Below are 18,976 nucleotides of genomic sequence, written 5' to 3' on the forward strand. Positions count from 1 at the left end.
AATGTGCAGGTGGAAGAAAGGAAGGTCCCTAATCCCCTTGAGAGACAAGGTAGTGGAAGTGCCTGTTCTACACACCCCTCAAGTACAGGCGTTCCTTAAATTCAGGGACACACTGCCAGAAGCTTCCTGCTGGGGTCCTCATCAGGAATAAGACCTCAGGCCCCAAGTTGGGCTCAGCATCTGAGCCTTAGGGCACTTGCCTCATCCTATAGCCTCCTTTTCTCAGCTATCTTCCTCCCTGATGGGACCAGAATGAACACCCCCAAATCCTCTAACAACCAAAGGAAGCTAACGTACCTAAAGTCAATTCTCGTTATATTCCCAGAGACCTAGAGAAACAGCACATCGACTAAAATAGCCGAAGAGAAAACTAGCAGTAAAATAGCACAGTGGAAGAATGCAACACTAAACCTCTTACTCTGAATGGATGAGGTTGGTATTTTCAGTCTTACTTTCATTCATTCTGCTATTTATTGAGCATTTAATATGTGCCAAGTTATGAAAAATCCTGAGTGTGAAGATGAATAGGACCTGGACAAGACAGTGAGGGGGTCTATAGTGTAGCTGGGGAGACAGAGAAGTCAATTTAAAATGAAAGTACAAGAAAGGACTGTGCTCAAGGCTGTATGAACAAAGTACTGAAGGACCTCAGGGAAGTGCCTGGGCATCCCTTGGTATGGAAAACATCAGCACGGAGAGAGTGATGCTTTAGCTGAGTCTGAAAGGACAGGACCATACTGCAGAGGGCTGGAATGGGCCACCGGGAGGGACTTTGAAGGTGGAGGAAACTGTGTCTGAGGATCCTAGCAAAATCCCCTCTTGCTGGCTAAGTCTCCAAAGTGGGCAGATATCCCAGGGGACAGTTTCTTACCTTTATTTAAACCAGTTTTTAAAATGAAGCCTCAGATTGGGGAATTTCACACCCCTTTGGATGGGTGTCCTTGCCCTGGCCACCTATATAGTCCACAGGCGTTGAAATAAAGGTAAGATAATGGACCTGACTCTAAATACTAACCCTCAAAATACTTTGTACGGACAGCACAGCTTCAGCTAATAAAAATTTTTGCATGTAATTTGCATTTAAAACCTTATATTCATGTAAGCTGGTATCAGTCTTCAAATTCACTCTCTCAGATATGAAAGAGAGGGTTTCATCCCTCAGTAGCAGCCCATGCTGCTGCTGCTGCTAAGTCACGTCAGTCGTGTCCGACTCTGTGCGACCCCATAGACGGCAGCCCACCAGGCTCTTCCGTCCCTGGGATTCTCCAGGCAAGAACACTGGAGTGAGTTGCCATTTCCTTCTCCAATGCATGAAAGTGAAAAGTGAAAGGGAAGTCGCTCAGTCATGTCCGACTCCTAGCAACCCCATGGACTGCAGCCCACCAGGCTCCTCCATCCATGGGATTTTCCAGGCAAGAGTCCTGGAGTGGGGTGCCATTGCCTTCTCCATCCATAGGGATGGACAAATTTACACTGAACCAGAGATGGTCTTCCCGCTGAAGTCAAGGGACAGGGTTTACCCATGAGGGTCATTGGCTTACAGGTGGCCTTTGCTCTTCTGGGCTCCCTGCCTTGTGGGTCTGTCAGAATTATTATTTAGGTGATTTAGGAGATCTGAGTCCCAGGAGAAACAGCTGTCACCGCTGAAACTCACATAAAACTGTGTGGTAACAGAGTCTATTTCACAGCTTTTGGTGTGAAAGAGCTCTGCAGTTAGGAAAAAACTGAGGCTCCATTGAAATTATGAGGTAGCTGGTTGCCAGTGAAGAAAGGACCACCTGGACAAGAAAGGACCTTCCTTCCCAGCCCAGGCCAGACACACAGTCCCCTGAACTCCTCGGCAGGCACCACAATCGAGGATTCCACACTGCTCTTTGCTGGGAGGCAGCAGAGAGGCAGAAAGAGCTGGGCTGCTTGGTTCAGATAAACATGTTTCAATCCAGGTTCTGCCATCCCTGGCTCTGGACCTTAGGCAATTCATCCTGCCAAACTTCCATTTCCTCATCTGCAAAATAGATATGCTTTACAAGACTGTTGCAAAGATTAAGTAAAATAACGTAGGGGAAATGCTAGCAGTCAACTTTAGTGCAAGCACTTAATATAAGACCGTCATTTTTCCTTTTGTTTACAGCAATGTTTGTGGCTAAGAAATCAAGAAAAGATCAGTCTTAACTCCCAATTCTGCCAATTTTGGGGGGGAACCTAATGTGGTTCAGCACCTACTTTGTTTCAGAAACTGTATTTACTTTCTTTATAACCTGAGAATGTAATCCTGAAATAAAGGTATTATTAATTCCCATTATAAGAAAGTTAAGTTCAGAGAAATTAAGTAACTTATAAAAGTAATTTATTAAAGACAAGACAGGACACTACAAAACTTCTAGAAGAGAACACAGGCAAACATTTGGGGGCATAAACTTTAGCAATATTTTCTTAGGCTCCCAAGGCAATAGAAATAAAAAAAATAAACAAATGGATCCTAATCAAGCTTGTAAGCTTTTTCACAGCAAAAGGAAACCACAAACAAACTGAAAAGACAACCTATGGACTGGGGGAAAATATTTGCAAATGATGCAACGAACGGCTTAATTTCCAAAATATACACAACAGCTCATATAACTCAACTATTGGCTATATGGACAGCACAGCTTCAGTTAATAAAAAAAATTACATGTAATCTGCATTTAAAAATTCTTACTCATGTAAAGTGGTAGCAGTCTTCAAATTCATTCTCTCAGATATGAGGGGGTTTGGTCCTGCAGCCGCAGCCCACAAGGATGGACAAATTTACACTGAACCAGATATGGTATCCTTGCTGAAGGCAAAGGACAGGGTTTACCATGAGGGTCATTGGACTGCAGGTGGCTTTCGCTCTTCTGGGCTCCCTGCCCTGTGGGTTTGTCAGAATCATTGATGAAAACCCAATCAAAAAATAATCAGAAGAATAGACATTTCTCCAAAGAAGACATACAAATAGCCAATAGGCACATGAAAAAATACTCAATATTGCTAATTATTAGACAAATGCAAATTGAAACAATGAGGTATCACCTCACACTGGTCAGAATGGCCATCACCAAAAAGTCTACAAATAATAAAAGTTGGAGAAGTTGTGGAGAAAAGAGAACCATCATACTGTTGGTGGGAATGTTAACTGGTGCAGCCGCTATGAAGAAAAGTATGCAGGTTCCTCAAAAAGCCAAAAACAGAGTTACCATACAATTCAGCAATCCCGCTCCTGGGCATATGGCTAGCTGCTGCTACTGCTGCTGCTGCTAAGTCGCTTCCGTCGAGTCCGACTCTGTGCGATCCCATAGATGGCTAGAGAAGCCTGTAATTTCAAATGATACGTGCATCCCAATTGTCATTACAGCAACATCTACAATAGCCAAGCCATGGAAACAACTTCCATGTCCATTGACAGATGAATGGATACAGATATGATGTACCTATATACATATACACACAATGAAATACTTACAGTGAATGTGTTAGTCACTGCATCATGTCTCTTTGTGACCCCATGGACTGTAGCCAGTCAGGCTCCTATGTCCAGGGAATTATCCAGGCAAGAATACTGGCATGGGTAGCCATTCCCTTCTCCAGAGGATCATCCTGGCCCAGGGATCAAACCCAGGTCTCCTGCACTGTGGGCAGATTCTTTCCTGTCTGAGCCACCAGGCACCCATCAGTAAAAGAGAATGAAATAATGCCATTTGTAGCGACATGGATGGACCTAAAAATTACATTAAGTGAACTAAGTCAGACAGAAAAAAACAAATATATCATCACTTGTATGCAAAATCTAAAAATGATACAAATAAACATATTTACAAAACAGACATAGATTCACAGACATAGAAAACAGGGGAAAGGAGGGAGAGGTATAAATTAGCAGTTTGGGATTAACAGATACAAACTGCTATATATCAAACAAACAACAAAGTCCTACTGTGTATCACAGGGAACTATATTCAAGAGATTCGGAATCTTATCGTAAACTATATGGAAAATATTCTGAAAAAGAATATATATAATAAATATAAATATATGTAATAAATATAATTTTGTTATATATTATATAGGAGATTCCCTGATAGCTCAGTTGGTAAAGAATTTGCCTGTAATGCAGGAGACCTTGGTTCAATTCCTGGGTCAGGAAGATCTGCTGGAGAAGGGATAGGCTACCCACTTCCATATTTTTGGGCTTCTCTTCTGGCTCAGCTGGTAAAGAATCCACCCACAATGCTCGAGACCTGGGTTCAATCCCTAGGTTGGGAAGATTCCCTGGAGAAGGGAACGGCTACCCACTCCAGTATTCTGGCCTGGAGAATTCCATGGACTGTATAGTCCATGGGGTCGCAAAGAGTCGGACACGAGTAAGTGACTTTCCCTTGTATTATATAATAAAAGAATATATGTATGTATATATATGAATCACTTTGCTGTACATCAGACACTAATACAACGTTGTACTATACTTCAATTAAAAAAAAGAATGATCCCAGTTCTAAAGTTAGCAGTCATCTAGAAGCAAGGGGACAGAACACCTTTAAGGTTCTTATGAAGAACCACCATTGCCTGTTCAGCATTATTAGTGTAGAAACTTGGGCTGCAACTTACAGCTGGAGACTTTCTCTCCATTCGAACCAGCACAGTTCAGCCAAGAGATCAGTCTCTCCATCACTAGTTATCAAGCACGGAGACAGGCCTTGACCCTCCTAAGTCCTAAGAAGACAGGCATACCCAAGTTAAGCAGGCTTTGGGGTTCATCAGACCTGGTTCACACATCAACTAGTTACATGATCCGGGGCAAATTTAACCTCTTGGCCTTTGTTTCCTCATCTGTGAAATAGGGAATGATAACATCTATGAGGAGATGATGGATGTAAGTGGCCCAACAGGGTGCTTGCACTCGAGAGGGCCAGAAAGAACCCTGTAGTAGCAGCTTCACAAGACAAGCTGCGCGCCTCAGAGCTCTGGGTAACAGATGGGAAATTCCAACATCTAGGACACGATTATACAGATGTTTATGCCTCAGATCAGAGGTGCCCAATAGGGTAGCCTGTGGGTAGGAATGCAGAAAGCTCAGTTATCAACCTGCCTTCTTATCCTTTTCTCCCTCCATCTCCTCTTCTTCGCAGCAATCTTCCTGATTTGCAAGGTAATAAATATGGCTCAGTCTCATTACCTTATCAACATACCCCATGCACTATTTGAAATTCTAGGACCAGGGCCCAAGGAAAATTTATTTCTCTCTGTTGTCTGATCTAAATTCTCTCTCTCTCTTTCCTTAGAGTATCTAGCACAGAGAAAGCTAGTCAAGTAACTGGAAAACTTATTTTAGAGAAAGGGGAGGGAAGACAAGGAATTCATCTTAAGGGTAGGAGGGGCCAAGTCTTCTTCATCTGGGAGCACTTGCAGCCTTACATACACCAACGCTTACAGTTATTAATCAGATACTGACTTGCCTCTTCGCTTGTTTAGTATCTCCTCAGAATTCAAAAGGACAGAATCATTAGTTCTAGGAAAGCAACTGTGACTATGGATCTTTCTATTCCGTTCAAACCACCTGGAAATAACATCATATCCTACAGGAACTTAGGATATACCCTGAGAAGCTTTTCCAGGATATCATGAATACTGACTTGGAAATATAATAAAGCATTCAGAAGCACATTACTTTCAAAGTTTAAAGCAGAAATTATGGAAGTTTAGAGCCCACCCATGAGAAGGTTTTTTCCAGTATAACAGCCTATACACAAACACATATACACAATTCCAGGCTAAAATATTTGGTTTGTAACTGAGGCAGTTAAAGTACTAAGGTATTCCTCCCTAGATTTAAGCTTGTCAATTAATATATGAAGTATTTCTTACCTCCTTTTCGTTTACCACTTACATTCACACTCTGTGTCCAGACACATACATGCATGTATATACACACCATTAGGGAAGCAAACAGGTCAAACTGATCAAGTTTAATGATTCTGTGGTTATCGTCATTATCACTTGAACGCATCAGTTCTGTTCCAGTAAGTCTGCTCACTGTATATAGCCCGGATCACCTAGCCTCCCAATCAGATTATTTAATCACCCCCAAACCCTCACAACACAGATCACTGTGATGAAGAACAGAAAGATACATGTTAGTCTGTGGCAGAGCACCTGTCTTTAGGATCCAAAGATCTCTACAACCAGCAAAAGCAGATGGGGGAAAGCAAAGAATAAGGAAATGATACTGTTTGAATCCAACTTTTCTGAGTCCCTCCATTAGTAGTAACACAGGTGAGGAAGATGAGTTTTATGGACTGAAACACTGTGACCTCCCTAAGTGAGGACAAAGGACCCTGGTGACAAGAATGCACAAACATTTTGGCTGCAGGGATGTGGAGGTTTAGCCAGAAGGCTATCCATAGTGTAGCAAGTACCCCAGCCCTATTCGGCTGAATTTCTACCACTTTCTCGTGAGGGTCACAGCATCTCTCTGGAATCCTCTGCAGCACAACTAGTTGGGGGATGGGTGGTGTAAATCACAGAGCTAATTCTTTGTATCCAGGCAGGATCAGAGCTTCCTGATCAGATGCCTCTCTTTAAGAAGGTAGAGTTTTTCTCTTAATGGGAGTTCAACATTGAGGGATAGACAACAGTCACTCACTCACAGTCTCAAGCCAACACTGTACAGCAGGTTATGGCAGGGAGAGACAAGTGTGAGAGGTCTAGAAGCCTATCAGGCCAAAAGCATGTCACTCAAGAAATACCTAAGAACCAACTGGTGTGCAGGGCTTTCTCCAGGATGGTCACAAGTGGCATGGTTTGTCCAGACAAACCACAGGGATTAGGTCATGCCCTGCCCTAAGTATTTCAAGTTTCCCAGTTCCACGATAAACTCCCCAAGTTCACTATCCCTGGGCCCTTTGGACTAGGGGACAATCTGTCACTATTTCAAACTTCCTGGTCCCTCTCCAGCCTGCATTTATGTTCCCAGAGAATTGGGGCAGCAGTGGGCCAGACTCAAGAGTGTGATGAAATGGAGTAAACAGTGGGTCCTTGTGTGTGTTTAGAAATAAACTGAACTCCCTTTGGAGTCATAGGTACTCCTAGCTCTGCACTAGGAGCAGGATATTAAAACCAAAAAAAAAAAAAAAAGAAAAACCTTATTTTAAAAGACATTCACTTCCCCACTTTGGCACCTCTCAATCCTAACCTCTCCCCACTCCTCCCTTCATGCACAGGCCATCAGAAGACACTGTCCCAACACTTTCACTATCTCTGGGGCCCCAAGGATAAAATGGCATTAATGGCATTTGACAGAAGATCCCATCCCACACTGAGGATTCCTCCCAGGTCAACACAGTGAAGAAACCAGACGGAGACATAAGAGAAGGGGTGGAGAAACCAGAGCCTGTCCCTGCTCACAGACGAGGCACAGAAATCGGAGGAGTGAAAATGGCATCATCTCTTGCCAGAGGGCCACCAACCACCACCAGCTGGGAGCCGCATGATCGCCTGCTTCTCCTCTGGACTGAAGTGCAAGATGGTCAGGATGGCAGTGAGCGTCTGCTGGCGGCCCAGGGCGTCCGGCAAGGTCAGGAAGCGATAGATGATGTTCTTGAGGTACTCCAGGTTGGCCCCCTCCCGACTCTGGTCCCTGCTGTGCTTCGCGATGTGGCTCTGCAGGGCTCCCACCTCCTCCCGATGCCGCTCCCCCTCCTCCAGCAAGCGGTCCTGCAGCCGATGGACTTCCACCTCCAGCCGGTGCTTCTGTTTCCTCAGCGACGCGATCTCCACCTCCTTGCGGGCCAGCTGCTCGGCATACAGGAAGAACGTGGGCTCACTGGCTGCAGCGAGCTGCAGGGCTTGGGTCAGGCTGTCCGGGGTGGAGGTGTCCGCCTGCTCCCTGGGGCCTGCGCCCCCCACGGGGCTTCTGCGCCCCGGCAGCCCGGAGGACAAGGCCACGGACCGCAGCTGCTCCAGCTCCAGGTCCTTCTCGGCCAGCACAGCCAGCGCCCGGTCCCGCTGCTTGTGCAACTCCGCCTCCAGCTTTAGCGTGCGGTCCCGGAAGTCCAGCTGGCTCCGCTCCAGCTCCTGCCGGTGGCCGTGCTGCAGCCGGGCCAGCTCCTGCTTCCAGCCCTCGGCCTCCTGCTGGTGCTGGCGCTCCAGCTCCTCGCAGGACAGCCGCAGCGAGATGTACTTCTCCTTCAGCTCGGCCAGCTGCTCCCGGGCTTCCTCCAGCTCCTTGCCCAGGTTCCCGTCTTTGACGTTCTTGCTCTTGAGGACCACCTGGGCCCGCATCTTGTACCTCTCAAATTCCTCCTTCAGCTGTTTCAGCTCCTGCTGGTAGTAGAGCGCCGTGGCCTTCTCCCCATCAGCAGCCTCGGAGCTGGGCATTATCTCCAGGTCGCAGAGCTTCTCCACATCCAGGGTCACCTGGCTCTTCCTGGCCGCCACCTGCAGCAGCCTCTTCAGCTTCTCCATCTTGTCCTTCAGGACGTTGACATCCAGACTGGACTCCTCTCCATGGCTGTCCAGAGGGGACCGGCTGGAGGCCGCTAGCGCCAGGGTTTTGTTCTCCAGGTCCAGCTGCAGAATGCGCTCCTTCAGCTTCTGGATGGCCAGCTGGTCCTTCTGCTTGGCCTTCTCGTAGGTGCCCAGCAATTCTGACACCTGGGATATTTGATTCTCCAGGGCTGCCACCCTCTGCTCTTCCAACTGCGACTGCTGGCGCAGCTGATCCTCAGCAAGGGCTGTCTGAAAAAACAAGGGAACAGGTGGAGATGCATCCAGAAAAGCCACAGGGTCAGAGGGTCAACTTTAAGAAAGCAAGAGAGGGGGGACAAAAGGTTATGGGAAGGGGGGCCTGGCAAAAAATGGGAACTGGGAAGGTTTCTGAGTTTGGGAGCTAACCCAAGCTCCTGTAACCTGCTCTCAGACACACATTATACCCAATGATATTAAGAGTCTTTGGAGATCTGCTACTGTTCTGCTTTAGCGTTTCTACTCTCTCCACCCCATACACCAAGCTCACGTGTAAGTGTGCTCTTCACCATATTACATTCTTTTCCTCTTCCAACATTCCTGGAAGTTCAGAATTGACTTGGATCTCTCCCCACGCTGAAAGGAGGCACTAGAAAATAGCCTATCTTTCCAGACGTGGCAAATATTGACTGCAAGCAATAGAAGAGGTGATTTCTTCTGTGAAAATTCCCTTTGTCCCCTCCAGCCACCCTATCTACAGGCATCCACTGCTACCCACAGACAGGCATATTGCCATAAGCATCCACTCCACCTTTCACTGCACAGCCGCTGCTACACTGCTTCACAGAGCACAGCTGGGAAGATGCCATGCCCCAACACTCAGATCTGTCTGGCTCCAACTTCAGACTACACTCAGAAACTCCACATCCTATTGGAAGCACTCTGTGGATACTGTCAACACCACACAGAAAAGGATTTCTCAGGACCCACAAGTGAAACTTTTCGAAGTGCATAAAAAAATCAACAGTGCAGGCACTTAGTTCTAACTGTCAAAGGAGAAAAAAAAACCCTAATATTTCCCCATGTGTCACAAGTGTGTGTTGACTCGTGTCTGACTCTTTACTTCCTTATGGACTGTAGCCTACCAGGCTCCTCTGTCTATGTGGTTTTCCAGGCAAGAATACTGGGGTGGGTTGCAACTTCCTACTCCAGGGGATCTTCCTGACCCAGGGATCAAACCCATATCTCCAGAATCTCTTCCATTGGCAGGTGGATTCTTTACCACTGAGCCACCTGAGAAGCCACTTTAAGTTAAATGACTCATGTTTGAAAGAAATGAAGATAATTACCTTCCTCATTTCCTGCTGCAACTGAGCCTGGAAATGGCTCTTAAGACAGGCAGCCTCTTCTTGAAGCTCCTTCAGCCGGGGGTCAGGCTGATTCTTCTCATCTCGAAGAGCCTGAAGCTCACCTTTCAGCTCTTCCACCTCATGGGTCAGTTGCTTGGTCTGCAGTTCAAACCCTTCCATCTGACCGGCTGCATAGGCCCGCCCGGCCAGAGCTTCCCGAGTCTCTTCCAACCGAAGCTCCAAGTCCTGGCGCTGGGCCCTCTCTTCCTGCAGCAGTTTCTGGAGCTCACGCAGCATCAAGGCATGGTCGCTCTGCTCTTGGGCCCGATCATGTTGCTGCGTGATAAGCCGGGCTTTGGTTTCTGCTATCTGTTCCTGCAGCCCCTTCAGTTCTCCCTCCAGCCGGCCCCTCTCCTCCTCTGCTTTCTTACTGGCATCCTCTAAGTCCTGCTTCATCTTCTTTTTGTCCGCCAGGTAAGAAGCTTCCATGCGGGACTTCTCCTGGGTGACTGTAGCCAAAGAGCTGGTCAAAGTAGCCAACTGAGTCTTCAGCTGGTGCAGTCGTTTGTCCACCTCCCCACCCCCAGATGGTCCGTCCCCACTACTACTGCTAACGCCACTCTCTGACCCGCTGGCCTCTTCCAACTTTGGCGGTGGTGGTCCACGGGCCAGTCTGTCATCTTCTACCCCAAACTCACCCTTGGTGCTGGTGAGACTGGCCGCAGTATCCAGGCTGGCGGCGGTCCCTGTGCTATCCTCGCTGTGAGTGGAGCATCGGTCATCCACAGAGTCAGGAAAGGTGAGGCCTTGAGGCTGCACACCTGCGAGGCCCACATCCGCCTCGTGGGATACAGACAGTACTTTAATGCTGGCCTCCAGCGCCTCTTTCTCCTTCAGCAGACTTTTATAGGCACGGACTACATCCTTGAGACGTGTCTGGTACTGGAGGAGCTGCTTCTTCTGAGTCTCAATGGTCTCCAGCAGGTCCTTCTTGCTTGGGCCGCCCCCGAAATTCATTCCAAACTTCTCCATGAGGGTTCAGGACGGGTTGCTCCAGGCCAGGGTTTGGACAGGCTGGGAGAGCGTCACGAAGATGCTAGCAGGGGTTGTATGCGACGGGGAGATAGCTGTCCCCCTCTGCCGCACATCCGCTCCAAGCAGCTGTTTGAGACCGGATGCAGGGTGGCGGGGCAGCCGGGCAGAAATGCTTGCCAGGTCCCAGACAGGACGGCGGGGGCGGGTCCTATCCTAGAGGCGGGGCGACGCTGGCACAAGAGGAGCACACTGCCAGGGCTCGCCCGCACTGCCCCAGAAGCCGCTCCGCGCTCCCCGCTCACCCAGCCACAGCAGCACCGGCCGGGCCCCGGCGCACAACAGGCCAAAGGTTTAAGATGAGAGTAGCTCCATCCCGACTTCCTAACTCTAGCGGCTGGACAACGGCGCTTCCGGGGTCTGCTGGAAGTGACGAGCGCGCGACGTATTGGGCCCCGCCCCCAGTGGGCGCGAGGCGGGCGGGGCTACCTCAGCCGGCCGGTGGGAAGAGAACCCAGCAGGGCTGAGAACTGGTCACTCTCCGGGCGAGCGCTGGTTCCTCTCTACCACAGCAGAGCAAGCAGAGTCGAGTACACCGGAGTCATGTTGGTTTGATGAAGGCGCCTGATCTTGCTCTAGCGCTAAGATCAGCGAGGGACGGGGGCGACATTGCAATGAGTCCTTACCAAAGACTCGGGTAAATGACAGGCCCCACTGTTTGGGTGCTCAGTACCGTTGTCCTTAAAGAGCAACAGTTAAGACTACCATTTAGACCACAAAGATGACAACCCTTTCTAGGACAGTATTTGACACCTAGACGGTGTATAATATAATTATTATTACACCTTTCCTGAGTTCTGCTGGGTTCATTTAACAAATATATGTAAATAAATATATATAGGCATCATGTCCATTCTAAGTGCCACCTATATTTCAGAAGCTTCACAAGAGTTTTGCTATTTAGTCTTTATAATTAATCTGCTGAGCATCATTAGCACTATTTTACAGATAGTGCAACATGAGGTACAGAGAAGTTACCAAGGTCATATAGCCTTGGGTTTAGAATCCCACGTAGATCAGTCTGATTCTCAACATACCAAGTGCTATGCCAGGTGATCACCAGGAAGGGACAAGTTCCTACCCTCAAGGAGCCCACATCTAGAAAAGCAGCAGCCATGCAAACACAAGTATATTCAAAGTGATACTGAAGTTAAGAGGAGGGAAGCCCTGTCTAAGGGAGACAGCGCAGGTTTTCAGGGGAAATGAGTTGGAATTTGAAGAGTAAGTACTGATTGTCCATCTAACTAGAAATGAGGGAAACAACATTCTGCTAACTGCTGCTAAGTCGCTTCAGTCGTGTCTGACTCTGTGCGACCCCATAGACGGCAGCCCACCAGGCTCCTCCGTCCCTGGGATTCTCCAAGCAAGAACACTGGAGTGGGCTGCCATTTCCTTCTCCAATGCATGAAAGTGAAAAGTGAAATTGAAGTCGCTCAGTCGTGTCTGACTCTTGGCGACCCCATGGACTGCAGCCCACCAGGCTCCTCCATCCATGGGATTTTCCAGGCAAGAGTACTGGAGTGGGGTGCCATTGCCTTCTCCAAAACAACATTCTAGGCAGAGGGAAAACTTGCAAGGACTCTGGAGCATCAGAGAGTTTGTCTCACCTGGGAAGCATTGAGAATCATTTCAAGGCAGTAGCTTAGGGTATGCAAAGGAGGTGGCAACAGATACTGCTGACACAATAGATGAGCACCCAAATTAAGGTGTTTGGATTTTACCTTTGGTTATAAGACACTAAAGGATTTCCATCATAAGAGTGGCATCAAGTCTCGTATGACAAGGTGGAGATACCAAAGTGCAGAAGACCATTTTCAGTCATGGGGATCAAATGATAGTGAAATAGAGCAATGATAACAGGGATGTAAAGAGGCTAATTAAAAAGGATGAAATAATGCCATTTGCAGCAACATGGATGGACCCAGAGAGTGTAATACTGAGTGAAGAGAAGGAGAAATATCGTATGGCATCCCTTATATGTGGAATCTAAAAAGAAATGATACAAATGAACTTCCTTACAAAATGGAAAATGACTCACAGACTTAGAGAAGGAACTTATAGTTGCCCAGAGGGGAAGGGATAGTTAGGGAGTTTGGAGTGGCCACGTACACATGGCTGCTATTGCTGTTTAGTCACTGAGTTGTGACTGACTCTTTGCAACCTGATGGACTGTAACCCAACAGCTTCCTCTGTCCAAGGGATTTCCCAGACAAGAATACTGGAGTGGGTTGCTATTTCCTTCTCTAGAGGATCTTCCTGACCCAGGGGTCGAACTCCAGTCTCCTGCTTGGCAGGCATTCTTTACTAGTAAGCCACCTGGGAAGTCCCTGTATTTAAAATGGATAACCAACAAGGACCTACTGTATAGCACATGGAACTCTGTTCAACATTATGTGGCAGCCTGTATGGGAGGGGGGTTACGGGGAGAATGGTTCCATGTATATGTATGGCTGAGTCCCTTCACTGTTCACCTGAAACTATCACAATACTGTTAAATGGCTATACCCCAACACAAAATTAAAAGTTCAAAATATAAAGATGTTAGGACAGAGGGAAACAAGGCTAATTGAAAGAGCTAAAGATCACCACTAGTTGTGTTACTATATTAGAACTCTTTCAAGTGTGCTCTTCAATCTTGTAAAAGCTTTCTTAGGAATGTAAGCCTCTGAGGAATAGGACTCATGTATTCACTCATACTAGACGCCCAAAATCTGTTCTCTTTAGAGTGATGGTCAGACACTAGAAGTCTTTTGAAACCCAGTTTCTTGGTAGCCCAGATAACATCAGCTGCATCATACAAAACATTCAGATACATTATCATTTTAATATCATTTTAATCTTCACCATAACCTCATGAGGCAATTAGGACAGATATCAGTCTCCTTTTGTAGATGAGAAAATTATAGGTTGTATTGTTGAAATCAAGCCCTAAAAAGTTGGGGGGGGGGCCAGAACTGGTATTTGAAATGAGGCCTGAAACAATGGCACCTAATGGGTACTCAATAGATATTTATTTAATGAGGAAAGGAAGGAATGAAGGAACAAACGTTCTCTGATTCCCAGCTCACCTCACCGTGTCCACTGCACAAGCAATTGATCCTAGAAGCCCGCTGAGAATCCAGAATAGGCAAAACGTCTGTCTTTGCTCCACTGAGCAACCAGTTAGTCCATTCAACCAAGCCAGCATTTGTTTTATAAGTATTGGGTGCGGCATCGACCCAATCTCTGTCATAAGAGAAATTTAAATTAATTCCTATCTTGCAATTTCCCCCTTTGATGCTAAGATCAGTGGGGAAATAACTGGTGAAGCTCTTTGGAGAGAACTTCCTCACAGGACAGCTGTGCATCAAAAATCCTGGTCCCCAGGTCTGTGGCGGAGTGAGGAAGGAGCTTCAGAAAGGCTGCCCGGTGCGACCCTGAAAAGCGTTATTGCCAGGGGCTTCTAGGAGAAAGCGGAGTCCTGCAGTATACAGGAGTAGGGTCTGCTGCTGCTGCTGCTAAGTCGCTTCAGTCGTGTCCGATTCTGTGCGACCCCGTAGACGGCAGCCCACCAGGCTCCGCCGTCTCTGGGATTCTCCAAGCAAGAACACTGGATTGGGTTGCCATTTCCTTCTCCAATGCATGAAAGTGAAAAGTGAAGTCGCTCAGTCGTGTCCGACTCTTAGCGACCCCATGGACTGCAGCCTACCAGGCTCCTCCTCCATGGGATTTTCCAGGCAGGAGTACTGGAGTGGCGTGCCATTGCCTTCTCCGCGGATCTCTGAAACTAGAGTATTAAGGACCCATGAAGCACATCTTCCTCCATCTGTGGCGTACTCCTCTCGAGAGTCTACGGTCACTGAACCACCTACTACGTTCCAAGTCCCCCGCTGGGAGCTGAGAGGACAAAAGGAAAGAGGAAGACATTTGCACGGAATTTCCGTCCCCCTCCCCCGGGGGCGGGGGGGGGGGGGCGGTGATGCACACAGTCGAGGCTGCTGGTTACCAAGAGCTAAACCGGAGCCCAGTTTGTGTTGGACGCAACAAACCAAAGCCCGGCGACCGGCTACTGAAGATGGGGGTGGAGGGCCGTTACGGAGCGTCGTAGGATTTTCTCGGCTTCGCTCGGGTTGCTGGTTCAGCTCCAAGGACCTGACTGGCGTGCTAGAAGCCTGGGGAGACCCAGGGCCTTCCCATCTTTGAAACTGGCGCGCTAACCGTAGACGCGGTGAAGACTCGCTCAGCTTCAGTCTTCCGGAGCCAGGGCCTGGAGGCGGGGCGGAGGCGGGGCGGAGGGGCGGGGCTGAGGGCTGGGGCGGGGCCAGAGCGGGGGCCGGCCCGAGGTGACGTAGGGCGGGTCCAGACGCGCGGAGGCGGCGGCGGTACCTCCTCCTGCTGCTGCTGCTGCGCCCCATCCCCCAGCGGCCGGCCGGTTCCAGCCCGCACCTCGCGTCTGTGCCCGCGCCCCCTCCCCCGGCCCCGCCATGGGCCTCACCGTGTCCGCGCTCTTTTCGCGGATCTTCGGGAAGAAGCAGATGCGGATCCTCATGGGTGAGGCAGACCAAGCTCGCGGCCCGGACGCGAGCGCCGGCCCCTGCGCAGCCCTGCCGCCCCCGCGCCCCTCCAGCCCCCGCTCACCCGTGTCTCTGACCCCGAGTCACCCACGTCCTAACCCCCCGGGGGGCACTACTCTCGGGTGGATCGCGGTCTGCAGCACCGCCCCCGGGGCCTGACACCCGGAGCTGCGGGCCTGGGTGGGGTGAAGCTCCCTGCGCCCCAGCCCGGCTGGTAAGAAGGGAGGATTCCCCGCCCTTGGAGACGACTTTTAAAAGGAGCGCTCGGCCTTTCTCTTGCGCCTCTTTCCCCTCAGTCCTCCGCCGCCCCTAGCCCGCTCTGGGGGCAGGAGTTGGCGCTCCCCACCCCGACAGCCCTCAAGGCCCCGAAGGTAGATAACAGCGCGCACCTGGAGGCGCCTGGGCTCTCCGCCCCCGTCAGCATCGGTTGTCTTGGCCTCTCCCCTTCCCTGGGCTCTAGGGGGCTCCCTCGCTCTCATCTCCATCCCTGTGCCCCTCTCCGTTGCAGTTGGCTTGGATGCGGCTGGAAAGACCACAATCCTGTACAAACTGAAGTTGGGGGAGATTGTCACCACCATTCCCACCATAGGTGAGTTCGGAGGCGAGGCCGGGAGGAGAGGGAGCGCGGCGGGGTCCCTTCAGAGGATCTGCTCCGTATTCTGCCCCAGGCCTTTATCTGCAGGGAACTGACCCTGAAATCGAATCCTGCTACCTGAGAAGTGGGTCAGGGTATCTCTGTGTGCGGGATGGATGTGACCTAGCGCCGCCCGGCTTGTGGACTCGGGCCTCTTGGGGTTCTTTTCCTTGGGGCCTCGATCGTTGCCTTCTGGTTTTGTGTCCCTCCTGAATCCACTTAGTGTTAATGAGTTCCTTCCTTTCAGGACTTTTGCCTCATATGTTGTACAATTATCTGCAGGCTTCAATGTGGAAACAGTGGAATACAAGAACATCTGTTTCACAGTCTGGGACGTGGGAGGCCAGGACAAGATTCGGCCTCTGTGGCGGCACTACTTCCAGAACACTCAGGTTGGGGCTACCCCACCCCCAGGGGAAGAGATGTTAGGTTTAGGAAGGCTGAGGTGTTAGCCCTGAGCCAGGAAAAAACCCTTACAGCCTCTCACCCTCATTTGTAGGCGAGCCTCTCCTCATCCTTCAGATTGCCCTTATACTTTTGAGACTTAGCCAGCCACCTTCCGCTTCTCCTTAGAAGCAGAGTTCTGAGTCCAAGCTGCCTGATTTAGGGCTCATCACATGTCTTTCCCTGTTGCCTTGCACATCTTTTTGCTAGACCGCTTGCCTGAGGGCAGAGGCTGCATCCGTTGCAGGATGTCTCCAGTTTGTGCTAGGCTAACTGCAGATCATTATGGAATGAGCAGGCTTACTAGATGAGCAGGCTTTCCACACAATTAAAGACAGGCAGAAAAGCAAAGGGTCCAGAGGAGGATGTGTGTGTCCCAGACTCGGGAGATAGCTCCTCCTTCCTGTCTTCCTTTGCACCCAGGGCCTCATCTTTGTGGTGGACAGTAATGATCGAGAGCGGGTCCAAGAATCTGCTGACGAACTCCAGAAGATGGTGAGCACCCAGAGACCGGGGAAGAGAAGTCTCTGTGCGGGTGTGAGAGTCAGAAAGTGCCTCACGGACCGCGAACGTACCTTTCTCTTTGTGGGCACAGTCATTAGAAGTAACTCACCCTGTTTTGAATTGGGGTCAGGTAGAAAGTATTAGACTGACTTCTCCCTTGAATTTTCTCTCCTGTCTTCACAGCTGAGTCTGAGAAGTTAAGTGGGGAGGGGAGAGTTATACCAGGTGGAAGGAAACATCCTCTTACGTTCTTGTTTTGCCATTTGGAAATGTCATCTTGACTAGGGCAAGTAGTCTGATTAGAAAAAGACCCTTGCTGGACTTAAGCAGTTGGTAACTCTCTGTCTTGTGTTCAGTAGATGACACAGTATTCTGTTTTTTCCCACAAATATGCTAGAAGGTAGAAGGACGGGGGGGCTCCCATGCACAGCTGCGTTCCACCCACCCCCTTCACCTCCCAGCTGCAGGAGGACGAACTGCGGGATGCAGTGCTGCTGGTGTTTGCCAACAAGCAGGACATGCCCAACGCCATGCCCGTGAGCGAGCTGACCGACAAGCTGGGGCTACAGCACTTGCGAAGCCGCACGGTGAGGGCCCGCCTGGCCCCAGGAAGCCCCAGGCCTGGCAGGAGACAAAGGCATCTCCTTTTTTGTCCCTGCTGCTGACCTCTTTCTTTCCCCCTCCCCACAGTGGTACGTCCAGGCCACCTGTGCCACCCAGGGCACAGGCTTGTACGACGGGCTGGACTGGCTGTCGCACGAGCTGTCAAAGCGCTAGCCAACCAGGGGCCGGCCCCTGCTGCCCAGAAGCTCCCGCGTGCATCGTCCTGGGAGGACCAGACTCCCGGACTCCTCAGGCAGTGCCCTTCCCTCCCAGCTCCTCCTCCCCCGCAGACACAGGCCACTGCTCCTGCCTGCATGCTCTCTCTCTTTTGGGAGCCTGGAGCCCCACTCTCTGGGCACGGAGGGATCTGATCTCCTGTCCGCTGGGACCTGTGGAAAGGGGTTTCCAGGGCCAAGGCCCCTTCTTCCAGAAGAGGAGCAGGGATCCGGGTTTAGTTTTTTTCCTTCCGTTTCGGGTGTACCCTTTGGGCCAGGTGGGGAGGGGAGGTGAGGGCTCCGGGTGGTGCTATGATGTGGCACTGGATATTGAGTAATAAATTTGCTGTGGTTTGTACTCCGTGTTGTGTGTAGCCTACAAGTGGGGGGCTGGGTTACTGGCTGCAAAGATAATATGGTCATGGCAGGGGCAGGGCTTCCCTGGTGGCTCAGCGGTAAAGAATCCACCTGCCGGGAGACACAGGTTCAATCCCTGGGATGGGAAGATCCCCTGGAGGGAGGACATGGCAACCCACTCAGTTTTCTTGCCTGTGAAATGCCATGGACAGAGGAGTCTGGCAGGCTGCAGGCCATGGGGTGTCAAGAGTCGGACATGACTGAGACTATAAATGACAACGATAGCAAAGCAGCTAAGGCTGCCAAGCCAACCCCTTACCGCAAGCACGCACACTCAACCTTACCCTCATCTAGCTCAGCTGCTCCCTCCTTACTCTCAAGACTAGAAGTATTTAGGGCCTCCAGTGGAGGAAATTCCATTCCTTCCCCAATTCCAAGGGGCCTTTGCTGCGGGTAACAGGCTCTACCTTCATGGGTTTGTAAACCACCCGACTCCCATTTCCCATCCACCTCCCAGCTGCTTAGAGCAGTGGTTCTTAATGATGACTATGCACATTGAAACTTGAGGCAGGGGGAATATTAAGAATAAGGGCCCTGAGGCACACTTCTGCAAGTGATTCTTCAGGACTGGTCTGAGACCCAAGAATCTGCATCTCTAAAATTAACCAGGGGATTCTGTCACTCAGCGTCTATTGGCCTTATTTTATAAAACCTTGGTAGGGCTTCCCTGGTGGCTCAGATGGTAAA

The 18,976-nt window shown here is 49.8% G+C and overlaps 2 protein-coding genes across 2 annotated transcripts; one reads left to right on the forward strand and one right to left on the reverse strand.

Moving 5' to 3' along the window:
* Positions 1-5,966: 5,966 nt before the first annotated feature.
* Positions 5,967-11,271, reverse strand: GCC1 (GRIP and coiled-coil domain containing 1). Its single transcript, XM_040259573.1, has 2 exons — positions 9,828-11,271; positions 5,967-8,751 (listed from the first exon to the last, which is right to left on the reverse strand). The coding sequence occupies exons 1-2, from the start codon at positions 10,857-10,859 to the stop codon at positions 7,456-7,458; spliced, it is 2,328 nt and encodes a 775-aa protein (XP_040115507.1). The 5' UTR covers positions 10,860-11,271; the 3' UTR covers positions 5,967-7,455.
* Positions 11,272-15,240: 3,969 nt separating this feature from the next.
* Positions 15,241-18,230, forward strand: ARF5 (ADP ribosylation factor 5). Its single transcript, XM_040259574.1, has 6 exons — positions 15,241-15,449; positions 15,981-16,061; positions 16,389-16,498; positions 16,974-17,045; positions 17,516-17,641; positions 17,745-18,230. Exons 1-6 carry the CDS (start codon positions 15,383-15,385, stop codon positions 17,829-17,831), a joined length of 543 nt encoding a protein of 180 aa, XP_040115508.1. The 5' UTR covers positions 15,241-15,382; the 3' UTR covers positions 17,832-18,230.
* Positions 18,231-18,976: the final 746 nt, after the last annotated feature.

Source organism: Oryx dammah, unplaced genomic scaffold, assembly GCF_014754425.2.
Source record: "Oryx dammah isolate SB20612 unplaced genomic scaffold, SCBI_Odam_1.1 HiC_scaffold_18, whole genome shotgun sequence".
NCBI lineage: Eukaryota > Metazoa > Chordata > Mammalia > Artiodactyla > Bovidae > Oryx > Oryx dammah.